This window comes from Quercus lobata, chromosome 3, assembly GCF_001633185.2.
Source record: "Quercus lobata isolate SW786 chromosome 3, ValleyOak3.0 Primary Assembly, whole genome shotgun sequence".
Lineage (NCBI taxonomy): Eukaryota > Viridiplantae > Streptophyta > Magnoliopsida > Fagales > Fagaceae > Quercus > Quercus lobata.
The window spans coordinates 43,263,270-43,281,263 of NC_044906.1; the positions used below are offsets into that span (position 1 = coordinate 43,263,270).

The following is a 17,994-nucleotide window of genomic DNA, read 5'->3' on the forward strand; positions in this document are numbered from 1 at the left end:
AGTTATAAGGCAAATAATTTGGGTCGTGAACCTTGAAAATATATGGGGCTTAAACCAATCTGTGACGCAAGAGAAGCATGGGTTGTGAGCCCACTTCGTGATGTAGATAAGATGTGGGTTGTGAGACTGTCTCGTGGAAGTGGAGAGGTTATTGGTCAGTAGAGATTAGACAACAATTCGAAAATATATGAATTCTTGGAAAGAAAGTCTGATCTGTGTAGTTATATAAAATTTAGGCATTTTTGGGCTTAAAAGAGATTAACCCAAAACCTATTATTTCTTACTTGTGTAAGATAACGTTGATATGGCATGGGGTGCCAATAAAATTGTGCTACATTGTTGTGAAAATAGAATCCATAACAACGGGTGTATTAATAGGTGTATTAAGAGCATAAATTAAGATGCATTGAATACTTCATTAATATCAAGAGAAAAAACACAATACATTTGTGCGTGCAAACCAATAAAATATTGACAAATATATTTTTCTTTTCAAAAAACATGCATTATTATTCATAATTAAATATTTATTATTTCTTAACATATTCCCTTAGAATACTTGGTTTGCACACAAATTAATTTGAAGTATGTGTATTTTTCTTGAAACTTGTGTAGTTTTTTTTTTTTCTTAAATAAGAAATTTATGTAACCCAAGTATTAAATGGGATAAGATCCCCTCCAATTAGATCCTCTAGTTCCCTCTATTTTTAATTTAGATGTAAGACGTGTAGCATTTAAAAATCAAGTAAATGTCATGTATCACATTCGACTAAAAATGAGGAATAGAAGGATTCAAATGGAGAGAATCATTTCCTATACATCTTAACCCATACTCGTAAAACACTTGTTAACAAAAGTCTAACTTCATACCCTAGATTATGAGGGAAACCTGTACTGACCTTCCCTAAAGTTCAGTTATTATATTTACATCCCCTCTAGTTTGGACCAAGAGACTCACCTTCCTTAAAACGCAATCTATTTACACTTTACCCCCTTAAATCTTTTTTTTTCCAATCATCTAGGAGAGGTTGGTCGTACATATGTAAATATTTATGGAAGGTGAGTAACTTATTACAAACTAGAGGGAATGTGAGTGTAAGAACAAATACCTATAGGTTTTAATTTGCAACCAAATAATGAGAATTATGTAACTTGTAAAAAATATATATATAATAATGAGAATTATGTAATTTAACCAATTTCACTGTTCATTATCTTACCTTTCATATCTCACGGTACTAATCTGAGCCATTTTGACAATGCTAATAGTAGAAATGAACTTCCTGCAACCTAAGTACCATTTTCGCTACACATTTGAAGCGGAATAAATCAGCTTCGCATATTAATTTACATCCGAATACTACCTTAGGAGTATGGAGTATGGACAACAAGTTTACATGATATAGCACAGGTCACCGTTCTAAATAAAAGTTTCAAAACAGGAAAAGCATCGGTCCCAGAATTTTAGCATACCATGTAAAATGAAGATGAAATCAAATGCCATTCTTCCCACCAAGGAAGCAAAAAACCACCTCTATCTCAAGCCAGCAACACAACCAAAACAATGCTTAAAACCATCAAAGGTTCATACATTTCTCAATAACGGTGCCTGTTCCGGTCCCGATCACGGTCCCTTTCCCGCCCATAGTCTCTATCTCTGTCATGATCATAATCCCGGTCGCGATCTTTTCCTCTATCTCTCTCTCTACTTCGACTCCGACGCCAGTCCCTGTCATCTCGATCTCTGTTCCTGCTGCTCTCCCTATCATCCCGATCCCTTCCTCTGTCTCTGCTTCTCTCTCTCCCATCCCTATCAGTGACGCCTGCAACATTTTTTAATGTAATGTGTATATAGAGTAGAACAACACAACTATGGGACAAACATTCAAAATGGGTCAATACTATTGCAATATTTTTAAATTCCATAATGATTCCAAGATGTGCAGACAAACTAGAGATATCCGGGCTGTTCTAAAATTCATACTGGCTTAGAACAAACACTTGTACCAAAACTCACAATTTCATAAGCAGGTTAAAAATGTCAAGTGGAATGTATCAAGCTACATTGACTCATTAGATACAAATAAATCCTAAGAAATGGTATCTAAAGCAAGTGATTACTGATTGAGTGCTGAACTTTTAAAAATTATCAGTGTGATGTTAGGAGTGCTAAACCGTTTACATCTATCAAAGCAATTGTCAGCAAGGGAATTCAAAACAATAAGATTAAATCGATTATAAAAAAAAAAGCATTTCTGATCAATGTTTCTGTAAAAGCTAAACCTTATCAAAATTAAACAAAACCCACCCAGGTAACGGAAAAATATGAAAAGAGGTACAGCACTAGGACCTCAAAAGGATTAAAAAAGAAGGGGAGAAGGGGGGGGGGGGGGGGGGGGGGGGGGGCGCGTTGACACGGTTCATTTTTAAAGCTAGCTGTTTACTAGTGCTTATGTTGTATGATAAGTAGTTCCTTTTACTTGTAACAGTAAGTTAGTTAGTTGATAAAAGTTGGTTGATAAGATTGTTAGTTTATAAGTGCAATAGCCTATCAGAAATCAGCAAGTGCCTTTGCAAGAACCAAGGCCAGGTCTTGTGCATTTGCAAGTTCCTCAAAGAGGAGCAAAAATGGGAGCCAAACATCAAAGTTGGCCTTCCAAAATTCCAAGGGAGCCTGAACACTGAAGAATTTGTGGGCTGGTTGAATCAAATCGAGAGTATCTTTGATTACTATGAAGTCCAAGATTCCAAGAAGGTGAAGTTGGTCTCTATCAAGTTGAGAGGGAGAGCTTCAACTTGGTGTGTTTGGGAACAACTCCAAGTTCAGAGAGGTAGGAGGGTTAAAGGAAAGATCCAAGAATGGTTCAAAATGAAGCGGAAATTGCAAAAGCAATTTCTGCCTTTCAACTATATGCAAGCTATCTACAAAAATGATTCTTGACAGACCAAGAATGATATGGGAAATACAGCAATGTATTTTTTCGTTAATGCCACATCTGATTCATCAGAGGCAGCCAATACATGCAAAGAAGAAGGTATAGCTTTAATCCTTGATAACTCCTTTCTAGCATCCAAAGAAGAAATGTTGATGAATGCACACATGTATGAACAACATGAAGAAGAAAAAGAAAAATGTGTGACAGTGTATTGATAATTGAAGACAGTAAAGGAAGGGAATGCATTCAAGAACAAATGATCAATATGTGGAAGAAGAAGTAGATGCTAGAGGAAGAAGAGATTTTATCATTAGTAACAAATGTCTTGAAAGTTCCAAAGAAAGAAATGGATGACGAGTGGATTAGAAGTAGTTACGAGGATATGGTATCACAAGAAGTTTTTAACAATCTTGAATCGAAGAATCAAGACCAGCTCCAACCACAAAATCTATCTTGCTTCAAGAAAGGAGGTGAAGTTAGAGATTCAAGAAAGTGCTTAGTGTTCTTAATTAATAACTTTCAAGATTATATTCTTTATGATGTGACAACCATGGATGTTTGTCATCTCTTTCTTGGGTGTGAAAGCTCGTGTCCTTATCAAACCATTCCAGGTGGAAGGAGCAACACATTCAGCTTATACAAGAAAGGAGATCGTTACACATTGCAACCAAAGAAGGGGAAAGCTAGCCCCAAACCAATGGTCAAAATGAAGAAGGTTGGATGCAAGAGCATCTACATGGCTGCAAAGCATTGGCACAAAGCAGAAACAATCCTTAATCTAGAGCATGATGCAGCAGCTTGATACAGCAACTAGCAAGAATGCAGATCAGTCGAACTACCAGATCATATGCACACCTCCAAAAGTTTCAATGTGCATCACTTGCTGTCCTATCATGCACCAGATCAGCTCACAACTAGCCACACTTGAGAACAAGTGTGTTCCAAAGAGGGACAGTCCTAATGTGGTCCATTTCTAAAGCTAGCTGTTTACTAGTTTTTTTTTTTTTTGGGATTAGTGATAAGTTTTATTGATATCAAAAAGGGAGACCCTAGTACACAGGGAGTGTACAGGGGTCAACAATCAAGTACAAAAATTACAAGAATCAAGACAATCAAGGAAAGAAGAGAATGATTGGTTTCGCAGAGCAGCCAACCAATCCAATAAAGTTCTAAAGAAAAATATCTTGAGGTCTGGTATGGATCTCTCATTAGTTGAAAAGATTGTTAGTTGATAAGTGCAATAACCTATCAGTTAGTTAGAGAAGTTTGTTAGGCTTTGGCCAATCACATGACACCTACATGGTAGGTTCTTGTAACTAACTCAGCAGCTTGCTTTAATGTAACTATAAATAAGCAAGGCTGCCCTAATTGTAAACAGTTAAACTTGAATCCAAGAAATCTCTACCTATGAGGTATTATTCCAAGAGTGTGTCTCTTGAAGAGCTAGCTCATTCTTTCTTTTCTCTAAGCAACTTAGATTTCTAAAACAACCTTCCTTTTCACCAATTTCCTCCATGGGGGGGGGGGGGTCCATGAAGAGAATTTGGTTTACGACTTTATTCATACACAATTATTAAAAAGAAAAAAAAAAAAAGCCAGCAAATAATACTTGGATATTGCATGTTTGGACACAAACAAGAAGCTAAAAGAGACATAAGAAAGCATACCATCATTAACCAGTATGGAAATGTTGGCAGAACTGCCAGGTATGAAATTCAACAGAATTTAGCAAAGAAACAGCCTATTTGCTTCTCAAGAAGAGATGGGAAACATGCTCAATATCATTTTGGCCAAATAAAAAAAAAGGATAAAGACAAGTATGCTTTGGTTCTAAGAAAAATTCCATTAATTTCTATAAGACTATGAAACTGGCATCATTATTTGCCATGAGGCAGCATCATAGGAAAGCATTAGCATAAAATAATATAAAATTAAACCCTTTAAGACCACTCATATAAGAAGGTTTATGATAGGACAGATTGGAGAATCTGCTTCATGGGCTCAAGGTTAAGCTGTTTAAAACTTTAGAAAGAAGCTTAGGGTTTAAAGAATAAAACAAAAGTTTTGGTAAGGGAAAATTTTAGTTACAAAACAGGTGAAAAGAAAATTGAATCTATCCACATGGTGTGAACAAAACGCAAAGGGGAATAAAACTTGATACTTAGGATCTCTCTAGACTCAATTAAACCACCAAACTACCGTTAATTTTCAGAAATTGCAGAAATAACATGTTTGCACCAGAATATAAAACTAACCACAACTGAGAAAATAAATTAAAATAATAAACTGTTTTAATCCTAAGACTCATACCTAGACCTTCAAAACCACAAGACTTCAATTGAACTTCACACGTGGGTCCCAAATAAATCTTGAATAGGAAAATTTGCATAGTAACAAATAAATCTTCTGAACGTACATCGGCTACTCACTAGACAACTTGTGACTTTGATAAAATCAATGGAGTACTCATGCATAAGGCGTAAGGACTTTGATAAATGTTTCCAATAAAAATCAGTGCCGTCTTTGACAGCTTAGCTGGAACTCAAGTCATGGTTCTAGGCTAGTCATCAAATGATTAGGTAGCATCTATTGCTACGATAGAAATTTTAGGTTCTTGTTCTTTGCCATTATCTTGAAACTTCTCTTTATCAAGCAGTTCAGAAGCCTTCTTTACATTTTTTTTTTTTTTTTGGCTTCTAACCTTTCAGCTTGTTTAGACCAATCTGCAAGGTTTCTTGGCAATTAAAAATCTTGTTTAGCTTTTCTCCTTGATTTTATTCTTGTTCAAATTTTAAGCAGCCTGTTATAGTTGTTTAGCATTCTGTCTTGAAAATTCATCTTTCTATTTAGGCTTTAGATATTGTGGGTTCCTTCACTTTTTGATCAGAGCCTAAAAACCCTTGTGATCATTTCCCACATGATGATTATATCAATAACTAAAAGACCAGAATATTGCAGAGTAGACACCCTCTTTTGAATTTCAGATCTCAATCCACAATTGCAGTTTTCATGCATTCACGTTCAACTATTCCACATTTCATAGTTAGCTTATTAATGGCATAATCAATCACTGACAAATTACCTTGGTGAAAACTATCCCTTTATAAAGTCTTTGTGTAAGTCTATCTTGAAGAACCTTTCTTTAAAGCATCATTTAAAGAGTGTAAATCTACCACTATGTTTTCACAGTGGTAACCTGCTCTGATACCAAAATTGATGTAGGAAAAAGGGAAATGAAGCCAAATCAGATTTGGCAGTTTTGATGACTAGGATTTTGAAGAATAAGGGTTAGGGTTTGGTAGGAAAAAGGCTGGAAAATTATATCTAATTTTTAAAAGGAATAGTGAAATTTTTGGGATAAAAAAAAGAACCAGTGGTACGGGTTGCCATTTCAAGGTGTGAACAATAACCTGAGAGCAATACTTTGGTTGTTTGTGAATTATTTGGGGCTATTTGATGGATAGATGGTTTAGGCTTTTGAATTTTTAAATTTTAGGATTTTAAAAGTGACAATCATTATGTGATTGCTAGGTTTCAAGTTTTTGGAAATTTAAGGACAAAGAAGAAGAAGAAGGAGAAGATAAAATTCTAAGGATGACACCTAGACTTTGTAAGCATCACGACTAGGGTTTCCTCAACATCACACCTTGGAGAAGGTTGCATCACACAAATTTCAAATAAAACTTCATAGCCTCAAAAATTTAGAAACACAATCTCTCCACCTTTGAAGAGAAAACATTACATTCATATAAATAGATGACTAATATATAAACCTAATAGGACTTGTACTACTTGGGCTTTGATAACTAAGCCCAAAGTAAATAACCAAACTCATAAATAAAACCCAATAAAATAATTGACCCCCAAAATAAGACCCAATAGAAGTAAAACCCATATCCAAAAACCATAAAATTACAGAATTTCCCGATACTTAAAAAAATAAATAAATAAAATTAATACAAAAATTGACTTCTCCCTGCCTGCCTAAGCTATCAATTGAAGATTTGTAAGGCCATCTTGTACTAACTAGGGATGGTGTTTGGACATACTATGACACCCAGAATGACAAACCACCATCTTTCTTGGTCCTAAAAATTCTAAATTTCACAAGAATAGGGGAAATGTTAACCTGCACTTAACAAAATGGTACTTGGGCATAATCTTAGATTTTTAATAGTTTTTGGTGTAACAAAGGAAACCTAAAGAAATTTCACACTTCATAGATTATGCATACGTAATGACTTAAGTTTCTTCTCTTGATAAGTTAAAAATGAGCATTTCTTAGTTTTAGGAAACGTTGATATTGTCTCAATGAGAATAGCACATTTCTGCAACCAAAAAAAAAAAACCCTTAACTATATCTATCAATTAAAGGAATCTCAGTTACATTTTTCTGAATTAAATCACACAGTTTGCTGGAACAGATGGATTTACTGTCTCACATTTAGGTTCACACCACCAACTATGATGTCAATGTGTACTTACATGTAAATACTATTTTGGCTTTTCAAACAGTGTCTCTAGATTTACTATGCTGCAGGAGCCCAATCATTTGGTTGTATCCAGAAACATTTTAAAGGGAGTTATCAAAAACAACTCTAATGTCCCTCCACTAAAAAAGGTCTTAATATCTAGTTAACAGATGGAAACATATAAAACTCCTTTGGCATGTTCAGAACCCATAACCAGTTAGTGCCTATGCGGGATGCAGCTATACTAGAGGAGCTGAATCTATATTCAACTCAAATTTTCCTGAGAAGTGCATTGCATGCAACGAACATGAAGCAACAAACAGGTATTATAATAAGGAAGGTTATCATCTAATCTCAAATTATTTACTAAGGAGAATCAGTAATGCTAAAAAACATGAGATACCTAGTTCCTCAACCTCCCATCCAGCACGTCCAGCACCTGGAAGTGCCCGTCCAGTTTCAGCTTGCTGAGTTTTGGCACGAAACTTTTTCTTTAGATTGCCAAACTCATCATACATCTCACCATCATCCTGAGGTTATAAAGGAAATAATGTCAAACAAGATTAAAACCGGAAAATTCATGTAGTACTAGCGCAAACTGATCTTACTTCTTCAGCCTCCCGCCGACGTCGCTTAGTTTCCTCTAACTCTTCTTCATCAAGTTCTTTGTAACCTCCCCCACGTCCACCTCTGCTTAACAAATAAATAAGCCTAAAGTAAATAGTATTATTTCTACAAAATGTTTGAGGTTTAGAAATTGATGCAAGTTAAATTCCAGTATGGATACAAGCCAAAATAAATATAAACAAAATCTTATTTGATGAATGCCCCTATAAGAGAAGTCAATTTTTCAATTGCATCTACACTTGCATAAAAATTGTTAAAAAGTGAAAATAAAAACATTGGTTGGTTAAGAAAATCTAACTCTTGGAAAAGAAAAAATGTTATCAAAGGCTGGGATTGCCATGATATGCAATGCAAAAACAAGTATGAAGTATGCCATATGCCACTAGAACATTCTACAACAGAGTATACATCTATAGCTCAAATGATTCACTATATTAAATTTAGAATGTGATAAAGGTAGGTTTTATAAGCAATATTACATTCAGCAGAGTTATACTCACGTCATTTAGGTTCAAACGTGAAACGCCCAAGGTTTTTTTTCTAGTTCATTACATGTCAATTTTTTATTTTATTTTATTCATAAGTTCCATCACAGTCTATGTTGATAAATGATAATCATGAGAGCGGACACCACCACTTTCTCTTCAGTTCTCTTCATGCAGCATAAGTATCCATCTAGTTTATCCCAATAGGTTTCAGCTCTTGATTAAAACTAAACACATGCATAAATCCAAATAACCATATACAAATACCTCACACCACCCTCATTGTGACCAGGCTTATTTGTGTTGCAAATATTGCATTTTGTACGCTTTGCCCAGTTGATATTACCACACCTGACCAACAAAAGCACAAGGCATAAGCAACAATAGTGATAATTCCTCTCAACACATGACATGAGCATAGATATAACTGATAACAGCTCAAGTAACTGAATAAATTAACATTCGAGCTGGCTAGGAGTACATAATAATATATATCTCATAGTGGAAGCTTCTACATAATATGATAATAATATCCCTTAAATTCAGTCATACTAGCATCAACAATATAGCCTGCCCAGATAGTATTAAACTTTGCCCTACAAAACGTAATCTGAAATTTTTCCAAAAGATAATCAAGATAATAATGATAAAGTGCCCCCAAAGTTTATAATAGATTTGAGAGTGAGATTAACAAAATTTAAGAAAAGCTTCTTACCAATATAGCTTAGTGCCCCTCTACAGTCACAACCAATTTATGCACATCATATGCTATGGTGGCTATTGATGGATTTACTACTTTTAACCAAAAACTTCAGATGTTGACAAAAATAATCATGTATTGTTTAACCATGCTTGACGAGCTGACACTAAGACAGAAAGTCCAGCTGTTCTATGTTGGCAAACATTATTGTAGATTATAGAACAATTAATGCAACACCAAGAACCTTATTGGACTGGTTATAAGAGTGGAGAAACCAATCCTTTTCTCCTATTTTGGTTTTACTTGATTTATATAATTTTTGTAATTGATCTGTACCCCATGTATACTCCCTGTGTACTTGGGTGTCTATTTTTTTTATATCAATAAATCTTTAATACTTATAAAAAATAAAAATAAAAATAAAAATAAAAATTAACGCAACACCAAGAACTCATTATCAATCTAAAATTTTTAGCCCGAGGTTGATTCATATTTCATATGAATTTGAAGACATGGGCGAATTTGGACTAGACCAATCAAAAGGTCAAAACGCTGAACTTTGTGAAAGATTGGACCAGTCAATTCAATACGATACTCCCCCCAGGCTCCTGGTCAAGCAATTTGCATTTACATCAATCTTGATCAACAATCATCCTACCCAAGTTCCATTCTCATTCTAAACAACTATCTTTCTCCAAAACCAAAATTCATTAAACCAATATATGAGATACTACAACAAAGCTTTCACCACATAGATAAACTACAAAAGTACATGACAAAAGTTGGATTATAAAATGATGATCAAGAGATCAGACAGGAGAAAGAATTTTTATAAAAAAATTCAAAAGTTCGGAAAAAAAAAAAAAAAAAAAAAAAAAACACACACACACACACACACAAATTTTGGAGGGGAAAAAAAACCTTTAAAATAAAGAAATATAGTCTTACATTGGACAAGGCCAATCATTTGGACCAAAGAGTCCTCCAACGGCAGCACCAACTCCACGGCCAGGGCCCCCAGAGTCAGGGCCACCACGACCCCTACCACGACCACCAGCTCCTCCACTACCACCAGAGGCTCCAGAAGGTCGAGCACTTCCACAGCGGTTGCACACACCACGAAATGCAAAATTTACATTTGAACAACTGCTACAATAATGTAATATCAGAAGCCATTTGCATAGAATCGTAGCGTAGAAAACAGAAACAGTGAAAAAAAGAGCAAGAAAGAGCTGCTCACCAATCTCACATCACAGACCTTGTATTCGGACACGTCCAATCCCCCTCTTGTTGCCATGCTTTTCCTGAAGCATCACTCCGACCTCTTCCTCTTCCACCACCACCATTCATATCTCCAGTGTTTTCTTCCAATCCACCAAAATCACCAGCATCACTTGGATCTGCCACTGAGTTATAGGCCTGTTCATCCTTGCTTTTTGACTCTGCTATAAAAACTCCAATGGTATTACCATGAAAATCCTTGTTGTTAAACCATTCAACAGCAGCTACCGCAGCATGTGGATCTTCATAAGTTACAGTAGCATCTCCCTTCGGCTCATTTGTCACTTTATCATGGTATAACCATATCTTTGGACAACCTGTTCGCTTGTCTTTCTGTAAAAAAAAAATGGAGCAAAATGGTACAAATTACTGAGCTTTTTCATGTCAATGAAAAAGGAACGGTTCTATGTAATACCATGTTAGACCTCCTACCTTAATTACCCCAATGGTGCCGAAATATTCAGCTAACATACTTTCATCAGTCCCAAAGGGCAAGTTGCATACATAGACAGATCCATTTGAAGGGGCTCCTTTTCCCAAATAACTTGCCATTGTGCTCCAATTTCATGAAATCAAAGCAGACGGACAGCCACTAAACACTACAAAAAGGGGTAATGGTGTGGCTGAATTCAGCTGAGCAAAGAAAATAGAATAGCAAAAACACATTAGCCAAAAAGGAAATTCATTCATGATACACAGCAATCGGACTCATAAGATGGCAGTTGAAAAAACCCAAGTGAAATCATGACATTATTTGCTTTAGCTGTAATTTCTCTTTAAAATGTGATAGGAAAAGTATAAGTCCTATTGTTGTGCTCAGTGCACAAAAGCTCCCACTTTTGCAGGGTCTAGGAGAGGTCAATGTAGGCAGCCTTACACCCCAATTTATTGAAGAGGCTGATTCCCATACTCAAACCCGCAACGTTTCGTCTTTGGTGGGAAGGCACTTGCCATCGCACCAAGGCTCGAATCATAAACAAGATATTAACTCAATTACCGCATTGACAAAACAAGCCTTAAAATGGAACCACATAAGTAAATTCAATGAAAATAATGTTTGGTAAGGTCATCACAGTTGCTAGGTAAAATTAAAAAATTAAGGTGAAACAAAAATAAATAACTCAAAATTTAAAATAAATAAATAAAAATTAAAAGCTATCACTATTATAATTAACACCACAGGATTTTGTAAATTCTATAAAATAAAATAAAATAAATCAAATAATAAAGAAACAGTTTAAAGTCGATCTATAAAATAAATACATAAATAAAACGTATATGTGCATAAAAATAATGGTATAGGTGAGTTGGGCATTATGAGAGTAACAAATTGATACAAAAAAATAAATAATATGCGAGAAAGAGTTGAATACGAAGAAAAAGGAAGGAGAGTAACCTTGATTGATTGAAGCTAAGAATGTAGTCGTTGAGGGTTGAGATTTAAAGAAACCCTAGAGTATTGGGTCCGTACGCACAATCGAATCGTGAATGAAAAAGAGAATTTATTAGGAAATGCTCAATCAAGTGAAGTGAAGGATGGATTGAAGAAACGAATGGGGATCGAGACAACACGGGGTTTGTACCTGTAGTAGGGGCTTTTATTCAAACATATCCTTGACGACACCGTTTAATTTTAAGTTTTTTTTTTAAAAAAAAAAAAAAATCTTTTTTTAGAATTATTTTAAGACAAGTTTTACCTCACAATATTTTTACAATAAACCATCTCTATATATTAAAAGGGATTACTTTTTTTTAGGAAGATGATTCTAAAAGTTAGTTATAGTTTCAAAAAATGTCAAAAAATACTTATAATCTAATCAGATAATCATATTCTTAAAAAATTAAAAAAAAAAAAAGGGGTTAAAATTGTAATTCAACCAAAAAAAAAAAAAAAAACCTATCAAAAAAACTTTTTTATTAAAAATTAGCACATTGTTTATTTAAATATATTTAAGGCACGTTTGATATATTTTTCCCTAAAAACTAGCACACATTAACTCAACAGTTTACTCCATTTCAAAATCCTAAATTTTAGTTTCTTAAAAATTCTTTCTTGTGTAACCTCATTAACAATAGATAAATTCAAATCGAAAAATTACATTAATGTGTAAATAAATACATCTTTTCAAAATTTTTTCTTTTATCTTTTACAATTCTTTTCTCATTATCAAGTAAACAATAGAATAGATACATGTATATATTATTAGTGGCTAAACCTTAATATCTATTTTTAAATATTTTAATTATTATTTAAAATTATAAAACAAATTTTATAAGCTTTAATATATATATATACACACACACTAGCCTCGTCACACACACTTCACGCATGCAATGAGACTTTTTTTGTGGGCTTAGTGTCATAATTTTCCATTCATTTCAATTTGAAGTTTACACATTTGTTTACTAATATTACACATTTGCAAACTGCTAATACAACCATTAGTGTCAAATGCTAGCTTAAAAACGAACAAATCTACACATAAACAGGTGATTTCAATGCTAATTCGGTGTTCATTTTTTAAAGCTAGCCTTTGACACCACTGGTTGTATTAGTAGTACGCAAATGCATAATATCAGTAGACAAATTTGTAAACTTCAAATTAAAATGAATAGAAAATTATGACACTAAGCCCACCAAAAAAAAAAAAAACCCTTCTCGCACGCATAAAGCACGTGCAATGAGGATAGTATGTGATGAGTTCTTATTACTTCTAATAATCTATTACTAAAGTTACTTTTTTGCCCACTAATAATAGTGGGTGATGACATGTTACTTAAGATTTATTATTAAAATGTTGTAACTATGTTGTTAATATAACATTTCTCTTAAACGCTAATTTTGTTTCTTACTCATTTTCCTTTCTTTCTTTTTTTCTCTTTTAAAATATCTCATAATCTTGTTTTTCATATATCTCTTTTTTGGGTGTGAATTTTGAAAATCTAACAATTGAATTTCATACTTCTTATGTTTTTAACATGAGATGTTATTTAACATGCTTCTTATATAACATTTCTCTTCGTTCAAATCAGATGTTATTTAATATTTGATCAACAAACTTATTTTTTATACACAATTTGAGATCATAAAAACTTGAAATTTTAATATTTGTTTGATGACATAGCAATTGATCTTTGATATTTTTGAAATTTTGCAAGCATGAAGATATAATAAGAATATGCAATCTAACTATTAGATTTTCAAATTTTACATTTAATATAAAGATATATAAGGAGTTTGAAGAGTTTATCTCCAAACTAGTTTACAAGCAAACTTTGTTCACTATTCAATAAGTCAAACTCACTATAAAAAATTGAGATCAAATACAATAAGAATTACATTTAACTTTCCATGTGGTTTTTTTTTTTTTTTCTTTTTCCTTTTAAGAGAAAAAGGTAGAAGGGGAGACTAGAATGACTCCCTTATCTAGGCATTACCATAATAGCATCTTATCCACTGGGTACTATCCATAAGTCTCTCCTAAATTATAGGCTTGTTGATTAAATAGCTTTCTTAAAAAAAGAAACAAAAAATCAATTGTAAAAAAGTTCGTTATTAATGTGGTTGGACTATTTTTCCTTGCAATAACAATAAAACAATTGTCGGGACTTTTTTTTTTTGACCACATGCCAACCACTAGGGAGTTGGTATTGTTAGACTCAAAATTGATTTTGAAACCAAACTTGTAAGTTGTAACTCACTCCCAAACCCCCCCCCCCTCCCAAAAAAAAAGACCAATGGTTACCGATACACATTTACGTGTGCAAAATAAACAAAAGCCAAAAGTTATATCTAGCAATAAAGTAAAGAAAATTCATAGCATAGAGTCGCCAAGAGCCTTGTAACTCAACTGGTTATCACATCCTTGTATTTCCAACAGAAACATCCATGGTTCAAATCCCCTATCTCCTATTATAACTATCAAATTATCAAAAAATAATGGCATAAGTCCAATAGTAAAATGAAAGCAAAACAATAAATTTCCACCAGTAAGATAAAAATGAAACAAAGACAATTTACACAAGTTCAAGGATGAAAAAAACAATGACTCCAACAGTGGAGAACCAGTTAAACAAATTAAGTTATTCCACGAAGTTTCATTTCAAATTGGTGCATGATAGAGGAAGAGAGTGTGTACACAAAAATAAGTTAGTCAAGTCTTTTTTGATCACCAACTTGAAAGGAACTAAGTTTTCACAATAACAACTTATTAACTTGCTAAAGAAGGGCTTTTGGTGAGATGAAATGGAATGGGAAATTGGGTGAGGAAGCAAGTGAGCATCATGGGCTGCACTAGGTTCTTGTGCCTGTCGACTCCCCCTGTTAGGTGGGTGAGATGTGCGATTTGCTTATTTTTGCACTTTGAGCTAATTATTGGCAATGAACCCGAGAACACACTAATGCCTTTAAGACAGGAGCATGAAAGGATTCATTACCTAGTTATAGGTCCAAGAACCATTGTGGACTCTGTGAATGAAGGTCTAACTAGTCCATACTAAGTCCAAGATTAAGGCATGACCTTTGGAAGGTGCTAGGCACCTAAGATCCCATAGTTGTAGCTAGTTATAGGCGCCGCATTTTGTACCCCTTACGACTCAAACCCTCGTTCCCCAATGATGGTAGCACTCTAAAGCCCAAGGTTGGTTTAGGGCCAAATCTCATGAAAATTGACTTGAGGAAAGTATTTATAGAATATATAACTTATTTTTGGAAGAATAAAAATATTTCTGGAAAAGAAAAGCCACAGGAAACCCTAAAGTGTGAGCACGCATACACGCGTGGCGTACGCACACTCAAGCAATGTGTACGCATGCATATGCAGCTAAGGTTCCAGAAACTATATAAGGAAAGCTTTTCATACTTAATTTTGGTTTGGAACGAATCCCACATCGTCTAGAAGCTGCCTTAAACCTCTATAAAGCCATAAATGACACTTTTTCAAAGAAGGACAAAAATGGTGGCAAAACATACAAGATTCACTAGAAAATAGTGAATCAAAGAAGGAGTTTTTCACAAAATACCCTCAAGTCAAATTTTACTTGATTTGGACCTTTTTGGTCTTGATCTTCGAGTTCTAAATTTTGCTAACCTATTTTGATTTGGTTTTGAATAGATTGACTGAGGGGAATGGTCAAAATCAAGCTCTAAAGAATTCTAGTGTTGAGGTAAAGGTTCTAACTTTGGCTTTTCACTTTTCTTTGTTTTTTTTATTGTTTGTATATATGTTTTAATGTTTTAACATATATGTTTAGTTTAGGTTTACATAGTGTTGATGTTAGAAACATACTAGGTTGTTAGATTTCTTTTTTTCTTTGTTTTTTTGTTCTAAGTTTCTAGGTTAGGGTTTTGGGTATGTATGCGTGCGCATGCTTCATGCATGCATACACATACTCGAAATGTGCGTAGACACACAGTTGGGATGCACATGTACACCCTTTTGTATGTGCGCACATACTCGTGCCCAAAAACCCTAATTCACTTCTGTTCCTTCTTTCCTTGTTTTATTTTACATGTTTAGCTTTTGTTTAACCTAATTTTCATATTTCTAAGTATCTATCTCTCTATTTTGTTTTGTTTTATCTCTTTACAAAGAATTTGTGATTTATATCTTCCATGACTAAATCACATACTATGCATCTCAAGGACTATATGATAATGTTTAAATATTCATGTTACCATTATTTTAGATAATAATAAAACAATTTTATTACATATAACATTATTTCATACATAGCATACAATAGGATTTTAGGGCACTAATCCTAACAATCTCCCACTTGCCCTTAAAGACTAATGCGCACTAATCTATCTCCCATTCCTTCCAGGTGTGACTCAAAGGTCTTCTAGGGCAAAGCTTTGGTAAAGGGATCTGCCAGATTATTTGCACTATCAATCTTTGCTACTACCACATCTCCTCAAGCCACAATGTCTCGAATAATATGGAACTTTCTTTCTATGTGCTTTCCTTTCTTGTGATTCCTTGGATCCTTGGATTGTGCAACTGCTCCACTATTGTCATAGAACAAAGTGATTGGAACTTGCTCTATTCTCATAACACCAAAATCAAAAAGGAATTTCTTGAACCAAACAACTTCCTTTGCTACTTCATAAGCAGCAACATATTCAGCTTCCATGGTGGAGTCAGCAATACAAGATTGCTTAACACTCCTCCAACTTATGGCTCCACCTCCTAGGGTGAACATACAACCTGAAATGGACTTTCTAAAATCAAGATCTGACTGAAAATTAGAATCTGTGTAACCAATAGGTATTAAATCCTCACAATGGTGAACAAGCATATAGTCTCTCGTTCTGCTTAGATACTTAAGAATATGCTTTACAACCTCCCAATGTTTTGGTTCTGGATTTGATTGATATCGGCTGACTATGCCAATTGAATAACAAATATCTGGTCTAGTAAAAAGCATGGCACACATGAGACTTCCCACTGTTGAAGCATAGGGAACTTGTCTCATTGTCTTTTCCTTTTCAAGAGTCTGAGGCCTTTGGTCATCTGACAGAGGAACTCCATGTCTAAAAGGAAGCAATCCTTTCTTGGAGTTTTGCATGCTAAATCTTGCTAGAACTTTATCTATATATCCAGCTTGTGACAAGCCTAACATTCTATTCTTTCGATCTCGCCAAAGCTTGATCCCTAAAATATAGTTAGCTTTGCCCAAGTCCTTCATATCAAATTGGCTTGACAACCAAATCTTAACTGATGACATTACCCCTACATCATTTCCAATTAGTAGAATATCATCAACATAAAGCATTAGGAAAATTACTACTTTATCTTGATGTCTCTTGTACACACATGCTTCATCAAGATTTTGTTCAAAACCAAATGACTTGATTGCTTGATCAAATCTGATGTTCTGTGACCTAAATACTTGCTCATTTCCATAAATGGATCTTTTCAACTTGCATACCATATGCTCTTGGTTTTGCATCATATAAACTTCTTCTTCAAGATTGCCATTTAGAAAAGCAGTCATGACATCTATTTGCCAAATCTCATAATCATAATGAGCAACAATGGATAAGAGAACTCTGATAGATTTAAGCATGGCTACTAGCGAAAAAGTTTCTTCATAATCAATACCTTCCTTTTATGTATACCCTTTCACCACTAGTCTTGCCTTAAAGGTGTGAGAGTGCCTTTTTTGTGACACTCAGGCCCAAGGATCCCGGGCCTAAATGAAAATGAGGATTTGGTGAACCGGGCCTTGACTCACCGCAGCTAACGAGCTGTTTAAGAATCAAGTGGGATGCAGAGAATACTCTTGACAATATAAAGAAAAATGACAAACAAGGATATCGAAGAGTGCCAAAGATTAACAAGATAAATTCGAAAGGAAAGAAACAGGATTAGCAAAGTGATAAGAAATTAATGCTGAGGGGATCCTGGGAAATATGAAACATGTTTCATTAATATATATTATCTGTTGGATTACAGAAAGCTTACTAGGACGTGATACAAGGTTCAATC

At 34.2% G+C, this 17,994-nt stretch overlaps 1 protein-coding gene across 3 annotated transcripts; it reads right to left on the reverse strand.

Annotated features, from left to right (window-relative positions):
• Nucleotides 1–1,190: 1,190 nt before the first annotated feature.
• Nucleotides 1,191–12,079, reverse strand: LOC115981848 (transcription initiation factor TFIID subunit 15). 3 transcript variants are annotated; one of them, XM_031104243.1, is made up of 8 exons: nucleotides 11,898–12,079; nucleotides 10,934–11,100; nucleotides 10,479–10,834; nucleotides 10,169–10,366; nucleotides 8,788–8,871; nucleotides 8,017–8,101; nucleotides 7,812–7,938; nucleotides 1,191–1,823 (listed from the first exon to the last, which is right to left on the reverse strand). In XM_031104243.1, the coding sequence occupies exons 2-8, from the start codon at nucleotides 11,051–11,053 to the stop codon at nucleotides 1,597–1,599; spliced, it is 1,197 nt and encodes a 398-aa protein (XP_030960103.1). In that variant the 5' UTR covers nucleotides 11,054–11,100; nucleotides 11,898–12,079; the 3' UTR covers nucleotides 1,191–1,596. The 3 variants fall into 3 exon arrangements, with proteins under 3 accessions (XP_030960103.1, XP_030960105.1, XP_030960102.1); XM_031104245.1 differs by having other exon boundaries at nucleotides 8,017–8,098; nucleotides 10,934–11,134; XM_031104242.1 differs by having other exon boundaries at nucleotides 10,934–11,134.
• Nucleotides 12,080–17,994: the final 5,915 nt, after the last annotated feature.

Excerpts from the sequence above, each read along its gene's own strand:
- LOC115981848 (XM_031104243.1), bottom strand. The coding sequence starts at position 11,053 with ATGGCAAGTTATTTGGGAAAAGGAGCCCCTTCAAATGGATCTGTCTAT. Across the intron at positions 8,872-10,168 it reads AATGATTGGCCTTGTCCAAT|GTGTGGTAATATCAACTGGG; the intron begins GTAAGACTATAT and ends TTTGTTGGTCAG. Across the intron at positions 1,824-7,811 it reads ATGGGAGGTTGAGGAACTAG|GCGTCACTGATAGGGATGGG; the intron begins GTATCTCATGTT and ends AAAATGTTGCAG.